Source organism: Camelus ferus, chromosome 13 (genome assembly GCF_009834535.1).
Source record: "Camelus ferus isolate YT-003-E chromosome 13, BCGSAC_Cfer_1.0, whole genome shotgun sequence".
Classification (NCBI taxonomy): Eukaryota; Metazoa; Chordata; class Mammalia; order Artiodactyla; family Camelidae; genus Camelus; species Camelus ferus.
The window spans coordinates 1,194,296-1,206,097 of NC_045708.1; the positions used below are offsets into that span (position 1 = coordinate 1,194,296).

The 11,802-nt window shown below is 64.2% G+C and overlaps 1 protein-coding gene and 1 long non-coding RNA gene across 2 annotated transcripts; one reads left to right on the forward strand and one right to left on the reverse strand.

Annotated features, from left to right (window-relative positions):
* Positions 1 to 619: 619 nt before the first annotated feature.
* On the reverse strand, positions 620 to 8,198 carry LOC116668152. Its single transcript, XR_004325219.1, has 3 exons — positions 8,012 to 8,198; positions 6,915 to 7,073; positions 620 to 634 (listed from the first exon to the last, which is right to left on the reverse strand). It is a non-coding gene; the product is annotated as an uncharacterized LOC116668152 (long non-coding RNA).
* Positions 8,199 to 8,412: 214 nt separating this feature from the next.
* PRXL2B (peroxiredoxin like 2B) lies at positions 8,413 to 11,596 on the forward strand. The gene is made up of 7 exons (XM_032494988.1): positions 8,413 to 8,644; positions 8,842 to 9,046; positions 9,694 to 9,745; positions 10,331 to 10,394; positions 10,476 to 10,551; positions 10,830 to 10,948; positions 11,418 to 11,596. The coding sequence occupies exons 1-7, from the start codon at positions 8,582 to 8,584 to the stop codon at positions 11,442 to 11,444; spliced, it is 606 nt and encodes a 201-aa protein (XP_032350879.1). The 5' UTR covers positions 8,413 to 8,581; the 3' UTR covers positions 11,445 to 11,596.
* The last annotated feature ends 206 nt before the right edge of the window (positions 11,597 to 11,802 follow it).

Genomic DNA, 11,802 nt, shown 5'->3' on the forward strand with positions numbered 1-11,802 from the left:
TCAGGGTAAGGCCCCGCTGGCTCAGGGCCCTCCCGGCTTCCCCATGGCGGGGGGCAGGTAGAGGCCCTCAGCCATGCAGTGACCACCGGGTGCCTGGGCAGATGATGCCCCCTCGTCTTCTGGCCAGGCCGATCTCAGGGCCTTTGCCGAGGGGCAGGGCTGGGGCTGTGGACATGGCCCTCTGCTTCCGGGTTGCATGGGCTGTTGGTCAGCATGGCTGGCTGGCAAATCCAGGGAGCTGATCTGTCACCTGCAGTCTTGAGAGGGTCTCCCTGACAAGATAGCATCTTTGGGGACAATTGAGAGCTCGTGCCGAGGGCCTTCGGTGGGACATGGGAGTGCAGACGTGGGGACGGCTACCGAGTGAGGGCAGCAGCCCGCAACCGGCCCAGGTGTCCCTGCCTCTTTAGCTGGCGATGAGCGTCAGGTGTCCCTTTCCATTTGGGAGGCAGGGTGGGGACTCAGGCCTGCCCCATGAATGCTGCTCGCGGGGGGCCAGAGTACATGAGTGAGTGGGTGGGGCCTCCCATCACACCGACACCCCCTTCGCTGTCCCAGGTCTTCTTTGTGACAACACATCCCGTGGCCAGGTGGGTGATGATGATTCAGGGGCAAAACATGATTATGGCTCACACTGAAAGAAAAGAAAAGAAACACATGACATTGCAAATCAACTATACTTCCATAAAAAAATGGACACAAAAGAAGGAGCTACGGCTATCCCATACATCCGTCCGCAGAGAGCCCTCTTCCCGCCCTCCACAGGGCTCTCGTCCTTCAGCGCCCCACTGGGCACCTGCCGCCCAGAAGCGTGCTTTCACCACGTGAAGCCACTCCGGCTCGTGGACACAGCTTCCTCACTAGACCACGAGCCCCAGGGGGGTGAGGACCCGGCTGCTTTGCTTCCAGCCCCACGCCCAGCCCAGGGCTCACACGGAGCAGGGGGCGCTGCGGCCAGCCTGCAGGCCGGGGAGAGGAGGGGGAGCCTCCTCCCACCCCGAGGACGGGGCTCAGGCGCCGTGGTTCTCATAGTCTGTCTCCAGCTTCAGTACCCTGCAAACCTCCCTCCTGAGAGGAAAGGAGAAATGTGATCTGACTTCCAGAAAGTCCGCCGGGAGACGTCTTGACAGGGTGGCCGGGTGCTGCGTGCCACAGTGGGACAGGCAGCCCCCTGGAAGGCACAGACGGGGCTGCGGGGGACCCCGAGAGGACAGCAGGCTGGTGGAGGCTGGGTTGGGGGAGACTCGGCCTCCTCTTAGGGTCTGGGATCCTGACCAGGCACAGCCTCAGTTTCTCTGTCTGCGCTGGGGGAGGCGTGCGCAGGGCGCCTCTAAAGCTGCTGCCTGGCCCCCCCCGGGCCTCAGGGAGTAGGCACCTGCAGGAGCAACCTGGGGGGTCTCTGAGCACGGTCAGAAGTGGGGAGAGGGGCCCCTGGGTCCCCATGGCCAAGTCACAAGGGGTAGTGGAAGGAGATTGGGGCTCTGCCTTCACCTCCCAGGTAAGATTGGGTGCAGGAGCCCCACAGAGTCTCAGACAGGCACGGGGCTCCCTAAGGGCTCTCCCCAGTCTTGCCCTACTGTCTGATCCTGGGGGCCTGGGGCCAAGGGAGGAGAGGGAACACCCGGCAGGTGACAGCCAGTGACAGGGACACGTGGTGGGTGAGGAAGAGCCCCACCCCAGCCTCCTCCTCCTGTCTCACTTCCTCACAGGTGAATCCTGCGCCCAGAACGGGGCCAGCCTGAAAAGTCGGTGCTGAGGAATGAATGAGTGAATGAATGAGTGCGTGATGAGTGAGCGAGTCAGTGAGTGACGGTGGCTAACAGTGAGCTCTGGAAGCCTGTCTTTTCCTACGTGCGCAGTAGACGCCCAGCACTGACCGTCAGAGTCTGCATCAAGGAGGCAGGGCAGACAATGAACACACAAGACAACAGGGTCACAGGGCAAGAGGAGGGAGCAGGGGAGTGGCTGTAAGTTCAGCAGTCGGGGAGAGCCTTCTGGCAGAGGCCATGTTTTAACAGCAGCTGGGCAGACAGCACGCTGGGTACGTGGCCCCTCGCCCCCTTTGAGGCCGGACACTCAAACCCAAGACCTTGAGACTTGATGTTGGGGTGTGGTGGTGGGGCGCATGGGGAGGTCCAAAAGCGCGCCTCCCCATTCAGGCTGAGACTCACAGATGGGTAATTCCGAGCCCTTGCTGGGCCTCAGTTTCCCCACCTGCCATGGGCGGGTGGATGGAACGATCTCTGAGGCTGTCTCCGATGGGGGGTGGGGAGGTTGAGAGTCAGAGGCTGGGGGTGGGTCCCAGGGCCCTCACTAGGTGTTGGGAGGTGGTCTAGCCCTCGGGAACCCTCCGGCCCACCCCCATCTTGAGAAACATCCCGGGAGCTGGGAGGGCGGGAGGGCATGGAGTGGAACAGGGGAGGGCCCAGCAGCCCAGACCGTGCCCTAGGCCCCTGCTGTGTGCTCCGAGGCTCCTGTGTACTAGCGGGGTTTCCAGAGCATTCTAGAGCACCCCTCAGCTCATCAGGGCTGAGCAGAGGGTGCAGGGGTACCCCCTTCCTTGGGAACCCCCAGTGGCCTGCAGGCAGCGGGGAGTGGGTGCACGTGTAGATAGCAGGCCAGGAGCCTGTGCTGCTAATCATCTCCCCGGGGCTCCCAAGCTGCCCTGCCTGAGACCCCTGGCGTCTGTGGGGCTGCGCTGGTTGTCCTGGAGGGTAGGGGCCAAGGGTTAACTCTGCCTCTGAGCACAGGGACAGTGGTCAGTCCCCATGCCGATCACCAAACCTGCATCCCTGTCCTGTTCCTTCCCCAGTGTCCCCACTTTCCTCCCCAGGGTCCCCTGGGGATGGAAGTAGGTGGTGACCATGAGGACACTGTTCGACCAGCATAACTCCTGCCTGATGACATCCAGGCAAACCCTGCTGATCGCACGTGCCTGCAGCCTGGGGACTGTGAGCCTTCGGGTGGGTCCCTGTCCTCCTGGTGTCCTGCTCCAGCGTCTTGAGAGGTGGTGCTGTTCCGTCCTCCTCCGGCCCAGGTGCCCAAGAGGGTGGGTACGGTGGCCACCCCCCCCCCCCAAGCCGGCCCCTGTCCACCGGCTGTGAGGACAGCAGTGGAGCTGAGAGGCCCGGGCAGGGAGGGCCCCAGACTGGGCTTTGGGTCCAAGTGCAGCTTGCTCCTGGGAGCCTCTGGGCAAGGCCTGTCCCTTTCTGAGCCCCTGGTTCCCCTTCAGTGAGATGGAGCCTGAGTGTTACCCAGCCCCATCCCTTTCCAGGAACAGGTGGGCGGTGGGCACAGTGGGAAGCCCCCTGGGTGATCCAAGATGGCAAAGTACCCCCTCCCTTGCCCCCACAGGGGACTCAGGGTGCCCCCTAGCGTCCCGTGGTCAGGGAGGAGCCCCCTCTGCAGAGCTGTGCTCGGGAGTACGCAGGGGGCAACAACCAGACCTGCACCAGGCAGAGGGGCAGACCCGCCTGGGGCACACCGATGGGGGCCGGCCTTCCGTGCAGGGCTGGCCACCTGCTCCTGCAGAGGATGAGACCCGTAAGCAGAAGCCGAGCTGGGCGCCTTGTTTGCTCAGTGCTGTAGGGAGGCAGCGGGTGGGTTCTCTGGGTGGGGCAGGGCACAGTGGGGAGAACATGGACTTTGGGGGGGCCGCCCACTTCTCTAGGAGCTGAAATGATCCTGCCGTTGAACAGAAGAGGGACCAGGAGGGTGGGCTCAGCCCCAAAGCTGGGCTGGCTTGGTCGGGCAGGAGGGTCAGGGCCGCCTCCTGACTTCCCACGGCCCGCCCTCTCTGCCTGGTCAACTCCTGCCTCCCGCAGAGCCTGCCCCGCACCCCCAGCCTGACTCTGGTCTCCCCAGCCTCGCCCCTGTGCGCAGCCCTGCACCCCAGCTGGGGGCCCAGGAGCCGCTCACTTGGAACTGGAGAGCAAACACCTGCCACAGATGACCCTACTTCACTGGCTTTCCATGGCAGCTTCTCTTCACCACGGGGGGGCCGCAGTCAGGGTATGAAGGGTCCTGAGGAGGGACACAGAGCCTCTGCCAGGCGGGGGGCCACCACCCTGGTGCCTGTGCCCAAGGCTGACGCTCTGAGCCTGGCAAGATCCCCCAGCCTCTCTGTCTGTCCCACCATCCCCCAGTGTCCCCACTCCTGCCCCCTGGGTGTGCCCCAGCCATGTCCTCTTCCTCATCCCTGGGCCATGTCCCTGTCCTGATCTCACAAGGGCCTTTGGCCCCCAGTATTGGGATTGTCTGGGCCGACCTGGGCCCTGACACCCAGTCCCCCTGGCCTCAGGGACTGGGGGGGACACAAGCAGGAAAGCCAGGCCCACCACCAGCAGAAACTCTCCTCTGCGGGCCCCTCCCCCACAGCCCCACTCAGGGGCCTCAGGTGGGCCCCACTGCAGGTGAGGGCGCTTCCCGGCCTGGCCACTCTCAGGAAGCCTGAGCTGGGACGTGCCCTTGGGTGGGGGCCCTGTGGCAGGTGGCTGATCTCCACCCGCAGCCGGCAGCCCTGTCCTGGTCGATAAGCCCAGACGTTTGTGAGGTCGGGTGGAGACCCCGGGCGGTGGGAGGGTCGAGGGAGATACTCCTTGCCAGTGTGGCTCCCCTGCCAGTCCAGGCTGTGACTCCTCAGGGAGGCCCCCTGACTGCCAGGCAGCATCAGCCCTGGAACCAGGGCCACCAGCATGCTCCCCGCTCCCAGCACCAGGCCCAGAGCAGCCTGTCTCCCTGCTGGGAGTGGAGCCCCAGGACCTCCCCTGCTGGGAATCTGCTGGCTTCCCAGGGCCCGGCAGGCCCCACACAAGCCAGCAGGGCGGCTGGCAGGCTGTCCAGCCCAGAGGCCTCAGGGTTCCCCAGGGTGGGGTTCCCAAGCGTCCTGAGGAGGGCGGTCATATTTAGTCAGTCCCAGAGCCTGTCCCAGCTATTTCACAGAGAGTGAGACTGAGGTCCTGGGGCAGCCCAGGGGCTCCTTTCCAACTCCCCCAGCTCCCCTGTGCCCTCTTCCTTGAGAGCTGCACTTCCTCCTCTTGGGGTTCCCCACTGCGCCCTGGCCACGATGCTGTGCAAAGAGGAGGGGCAAACATTGGGGTCTGAGTGCTGCCAAGTGCAGCCCCAGAGGGAGCCCCACGAGCCAGCAGTGTGGACTGAGGGCAGACCCCCGACCCCTTCCCAGTCCAGGAGTCCCTCTGATCACAGGGCCCACTACCAAGGGGCATGAAGCCCCTGGCAGGGGGCACAGATGCGGGGGCGGGTGCTCAAGCCCTGCAGGGGACCCCCTGCAGCTTCCACTCTTCCCAGGGACTGGCACAGCCACACTGCACGGATACCTGGGTACCGGCTTGCCCATTTATGGCCAGAGACTGGGGCTCAGAACCAGGCCTAGTGTCCCAGGAGGGCCCCGCATTCTCTCGGCCTGAACTGGCTTTCCCCCAGTGGGCTCACTGGTGGGAAGCGGCATGAGGGACACGACAGGAGGGGTGGGGAAGCATTCAGGTGCCTTTCAGTCCCTGTGGGTGGTGTTGTGCCTGCTGGGGATGTCCAGGTGGCAGTGATGGGTGGGCTCCCTCTGGCCCTCCCAGCCCTGAGTGCCACGGACCCGTGGGCGGCAGGGCACCGGATGAAGCAGCCCCGTGGAGAGCTGGCGGACGCTGTGTGCTCCCTGTGCCCCTGGGACCCTGACCACCCACCTCAGTGGCCTGCATGAGTGTCTTACCCGTGACCCGATAAGAGATCTGACCCTGACCCTGAAGCTGTCACAGCACACCCACATCTCCAGGACCACATGCTGCCCCCGGCCCCGCCCCAGCCCATCTCCCAGAGGTGCTCCCTGCCAGAGAGCCCTTCAAAGGACCCCTCGGCCTCTATCCATACCTGTCTAACCCCCGATGGGGGCTGAAGCCCCTCCCTCCATCACCCTGTCACCTGGGCCCTGAGCTCCAGGACACATTTGTGTCACTTGGGCACCCAAACCCAGGACAATCCCTGATGGAGAAGAGGGTCTGGCAATGTGTCCCCCAGCCTGCGGTCTCCAGGGGCTGGGCCTTGTCCACCCACAGGGCCCCCACACCGCACCCCAAGGGCTCCTCTTCGTGGGCTCAGCACTCGGACCCTTGGCCTTCTTCATACCTGGGGCGGGTGGTCTGGGGAGGGGAGGGGCTCAGGAGGAAGGGAAGACAAAGGGGGAGGCTGGAATGCTTTGGGTTCAGGGGTGGGGTTTAGGAGCTCAGAGCCTCGAGATCCACACAGATCTCCCACCTGCCGCAGAAAGCACCCCTCTGATCAGGCTGAGGTCTAGGGGCCCAGGCCCACACTGCCCCATGCCCCCGCCAGCTGAGGGAGGGGGTCTCGCTGTTCTGTCTCTGCCATCTGACTGGCCTGGTTGGCATGATGGAACCCTGTCTGAGGGGCGAGTCCTCAGGGGTAAATGGCCTGGGACTGGGACCTGCCTCCGGGGCCCACCAGAGAGCTGACTAAGGTTCTCACTTCTTGTCTGGGCCCAGCTGGGGGAAAGTCTCAGCTTCCCCATGAGGCTGTGCCCCCCTTGTGAAGGAGGCCCCTCTGCTATCCTCTCGCTGGACAGCCGTTCCCACTGCGCTGCTGCTGATACAAACATCCTTAAGGCTTTCGGGATGAATGCCCTCTGTGTGCAGCATCCCTGGGCACCATGAGTGGTGGCTGAGCTGGGGGTGCACCTGGCAGATTCCCTGGTAGGGGCAGAGCTGGGCCCAGACACACACACCTGGGCTGCAAAGCCAGGCTGAGATCCTGTCCTTCAGCCCCTGCCCGGACCCTAGAGACACTCTTGGGGTCCACCTCCTGTGTATTTGAGGGATAGAGTGTAGAGGGTCCCTGGGTTGTGACTCCTCGAGACCTGAGTCCTGACAGGACCATATGCTATTGCTCACCAGGTGGACTTCTGGTTTCCATGCACCGTCAATATATTATGCCAAGTCCCAGGATAAGGACAGGGGTGATAACCACAACAAGATAAACACTGCAGCAGAAATGTGGTGTCTGTGCTGCTGGTCCCAGGGTTTGCTTCCATCTCAAAAGGGCTGCTGCACCTTGGAGAGAGGAGAGGTGGGGTGAGCAGCAGCAACGCACAGCACCCGGACACCTGACGCTCAGCAGACCCAGGAGGTGGGCACCACGGCCTCTGGGGGCTGCTCTCCTGGGTTCTGGAACTGCGGCATCTTCCCCCTTGTTTCTTCCTCCCTGCTGGGCAGGGGGCCCTGCCACTGTTAATCTCCGTGTGGCCTCCTCTTACTCTATTCGCTCTGCCTGTTTTCAATAACCAGGAAGTGAAATCCTTCTTTTTCTGACATAAGTCGATTTTGGGTCCTGGACCTTCAGCCACTCCTGCTGCCCTCATCCTCCCAGGCCCAGGGCAGGCTAAGGAGGTAGCAGCACCCCTCTTGGGCCCCAGTTTTCCCCCTCTCTACTGGGGGTCCTGTGGAATACAGCGGCATGAAGAGGGGGCCTCCCCCCTCCCCAAACCTGAGGCGGGCCACTGCATGGTCCAGGCCCTGGGGCTGTCTGCAGGCCTGGGGAGTGAGGCCGGGCGACAGGACCCCCCCCGGGTGGGCATGGACGCCCAGGTGGGCAAACCCCACTGTCCTGGTTGTCTCGGCTGCACCTCTCTGCCTCTGGCCCTCATCGGCAAAATTGGGTGATACTGAAAGGTGTCACAGGGCTGTCGCGAGTAAAAAACAAGACGAATTCGCAAGGCACCTCGTCAACTGCTGTTATTTCTTTCGGGTCCATTTTATCCAAAGTTTGGGGGTTAAAAGCAGATATTTAGCTGGCATGAAATAGTATTTTATGATTAAAGCCAACAAAGACACGTAATTGAGAAAACGCTGCATTCTCATGGGTTTTTAAGATGAAGCAAGATCATAGGGAAAGGCTAAGCCCTCGGACTCCTCTGCCAGCTGGGACCCCTCCACCGGGCCCCCACCCGACCTCCCATCCACGACAGAACTCTCACTCCGCTCGCCTTAACCTTGTCCTGCAAACCGCGCACCACGTCGCCCCCGCGCCTCCTTCGGACTGGAGCTCCGGCTTCCGCGTTCCCCGGGGACGCACGGATCGGGGAATGTGGGGACCCAGGGGGGACCTCGGCCGCCCCGCCCCTCATCACTCCTCAAACCAGGACGGAGCCCGCCCCCGGCCCAGCGTGGCACTGCGCAGGCGCACCGCGTTTCTGCGGCTGAGCCACCAAGCTCCGCCCACTACCAGCGCGGTGACTCCATTGGCTGATAGGCTCCTGCATATACAAAATGGGTGACTGGGAGCCTATTCTGTAAACGGGCGGCTGCCGTAGGCGGGGCCGGGGACGGGGCCTGGGCCTGGGCCAGGGCGGAGGGGCGGGGCGGGCGGCGACCAGGGGCGTGTCTGGAGGGCGGAGCCGGGCGGCGCGCTGTCCCCTGGCGGGGCGGGGTCTGGGGACGTGTCCGGGGCGGAGCCGGGTGGCGCTCAGGGAGGGACGCTGAACCAGGTGGAGCTCCGGACGCGAGGCTGACCCGGCTGGCGGGGAGAGGGGCTGTGGCAGGGATCCTGGGCGGCCGCCGCCATGAGCACGGTGGACCTTGCCCGCGTGGGCGCATGTGTCCTGAAGCACGCGGTGACCGGGGAGGTGAGGCCAAACGGGCTCCGGGCGGTGGGCGCGCCCGGCACCTGGCAGCTGCATCCGTGGCCGGCGCCGGGGCACGGGGCGGTCGGGGGCGCCGGCTGGGCGTGCGCGGCGCTGGCCGCTGGGGCGGGGCGGGGCTGGAGGTGTAGACGAGCGCTCAGGTCTCGGTCTGCCGCCGCCCCTCACCCGCCCCGGCACAGGCCGTGGAGCTGCGGAGCCTGTGGCAGGAGCAGGCGTGCGTGGTGGCCGGCTTGCGGCGCTTCGGCTGCATGGTGTGTCGCTGGATCGCTCGGGACCTCAGCAGCCTCAAGGGGCTCCTGGAGCAGCACGGCGTGCGCCTGGTGGGCGTGGGGCCCGAGGCCCTGGGCCTGCAGGAATTCCTGGACGGTGGCTACTTCGCTGGAGGTGCCTGCGCCCCCCACCCGCCTCCCTCTGCAGCAACCCCTTCTCCAACCGCCCAATCGCCCTGAGACCCTCCTCAGACTCAGGGCTTTCACTGCCTCCTCCTCTCCCAGCCCTGGCCCTTCTCTCTCCAGGAGTGTTCCTTCCCCTCACCTCTCGCGCTTCCTTCAGCTGCGGCCCCTACTCGCTCCCCCAGCCATGATGCTCTTCCCGCTGTGGGGGAACAGTGTGGCCGGGCTCTGGGGTGACTCTGGCCTCTAATCAGGACCAGAAGTCTTTACTGGGTCAGTAGCATGCTCCCCACTGCCCCAGGAGCCAAATCCTGAACTTCCCCAGATGCTTCTCCCCAACCCCAGGAGTAGCAGCTGCCTCCCACCCCCCCACCCCTCCTCCCTGCACCCATGATGTGTCCTCGCAGAGCCCTGAGCCCAGTGGCAGAGTTTAGATGAGTCCTGCCCCTCCCTTTCCACCTGTCACCCTCTGGGCCTCTTCCCTCCCAGCCATGGGGACACTCAGCTCTGCTCTGCCCCTCCTGGCCCTGGATGGGTGACTGAGCTGGGCACCAAGGGTGGACAGAGGGCCGGATGCAGGAGGGGGAGCCAGGGTGGCAGGTGGGCCTGGGGCACACACCTGTCACCTCTGCTTTCCAGAGCTCTACCTGGATGAGAGCAAGCAGTTTTACAAGGAGCTGGGCTTCAAGCGGTGAGCTGGGGGCTCTGGGTTCACTGCTCCCGTATTCTTCTTCTCCCTGCCCCCTTCCCTGGCCAGGTGGGCTCTGTGGCACCCACTGCTCCAGCCAGCCCTGCCAGGCTCTCTCTTGGGTGCTGGGTGTCTGTAATGGGCTGTAGGTTAGGCTTCTCAACCAGGGCCTCCTGGCAACTGGCTGCAGAGGGGGCTTGGATCCAAGTGCCCTAGTCAGGGGCCATTCCAATCACCTTGGGTGCCGGTGCCACAGGCTGGCTGGCTCATCTGATTGGCAGCGCCAGCTGAGCCAGCTCTCCGGGCTCACTCAGTCCACGCTCCCCCAACCTCTCCAGGGCCCCAGGCCCGCCAGCCCCCAGGCTGGGTGCCCCATGGCTCTGGCAGCTGCTTCTGGCTGGGCCAGTTGCTAGCCTGGCTGCCCTGTGCCTCCTGAGCCCCTGGCGAGATGGGGTGGGGCCTGCTTGTGGAAACTGGTGTGTACATCTTGTGGAGACTGGGGGCAGACCCTGGCAGGGTGGGGCGAGGTGCTGGGCCTCAGTCTTTGCTGAAGACACAGAGCCTAGACAAGCCAGCGTATCTTGGCAGGTACAACAGCCTGAGCATCCTGCCGGCCGCCCTGGGGAAGCCCGTTCGTGACGTGGCCGCCAAGGTTTGTGACGGCCAAGGTCCTGTGGGATTTGGGTGTCAGGGCTTGTCTGGGGCTGATGTGGGCCTGCTCCCCTCCCTCCAGGCCAAGGCTGTTGGCATCCAGGGGAATCTGTCTGGGGATCTGCTGCAGAGCGGAGGGCTGCTGGTGGTTGCCAAAGGTGAGAGGCATCAGAGGCCAACACCTGTCCAAGGGTAGGGGGTGGCAGGGCCACATACTCAGGTGGGAAGGTCTTGCTGAACTTGACCCTGCCCTGCCCCTCCCTTCCTCCCCCTGGCTTGTCAGTCTGGTCAGATTTGCCCTTTTGTGGTGTGGTTCAGCTTTGAGTGTCCTCTTAGCTGGGCAGGGTGTGGCCAGAACAGCTCATTCATCTCGGTAACCAGGTGGGGTGGTGGCCACACAGAGCCCCCCTGACTCACCCCCCTCCCACTGCTGCAGGTGGTGACAAAGTCCTGCTACACTTTGTCCAGAAGTCCCCAGGTGACTACGCCCCCCAGGAGACCATCTTGCAGGCCCTGGGCATCTCTGCAGAGGCCTGCACCAGCGAGCCACCCCGGGTGAGCCCCAGCCTGGGGAGGTCCCTGCTTGCTAAGAATGCCCCTCTCCCCAGCCCCTCCTGGGTCGAATGTGTGATGTGGCCAGACGCTGACCTTCATCTTGCAGGCTTCCGTCCACTCAGTGCTCACTGTAGCCCCAGGATGTCACTGTCACCTCACTTTGCATTGATAGGTCAGGGACAGGGTGGACGAGTGGGCAGGCACAGCAGGGCCCTCTTCAGAGGATGGTGGGCTGCTCAGGGGCTGCAGGTCAGAGGAGCAGCCTGTCCTGTCAGCCTTGGGAGGACAGGGGTGTCCAAGGTGACCGCAGCCGGCCGTAACTGCTGGCTGACCTCCTGTGCCCCGAATGGAAGGAAGTGTCCAGCACACTCCTTCCTCTCCTTGGCCATGGACCCCTGGACAGTGGGACCAGCTGCTCGTGGCCCTGGGGGGTGTGGCTGGCCTGATGGGGCTTCTGCTGCCTCCCCAGTGCGACGAAGAAGCGTGCTCGAGGTGAGGGCCCAGGCCTCTGGAGATCTGGGCTGCGCCTCCTGCCCTGGGCGCACTGCAGCTGGATACGAAGAGACTTCCTGGGATCTCTGGGCTGGGGCTGAACTCTGCCTGGACTGCAGCAGCAGTGAGCATTAAAAGGCGGTTGCTGGGCAGTGATTCTTCTTTGCCTCTGAATCCTGCGTCCTCGGCAGCCCCCGCCTTGATCGCTGTTGGTTTCATCCGGGCCGGCGGGGAGGCCGTGTGTCCTGGGTGTGACCTTCCCCGCTAGGGGAACCGCTCTCCCTGGCGAGTTGGGGGTTGTTGACATGCCCCCGCAGCCTTCCTGGAGACTGCACACCTTTGGCACATGCGGGTCAGGGGGC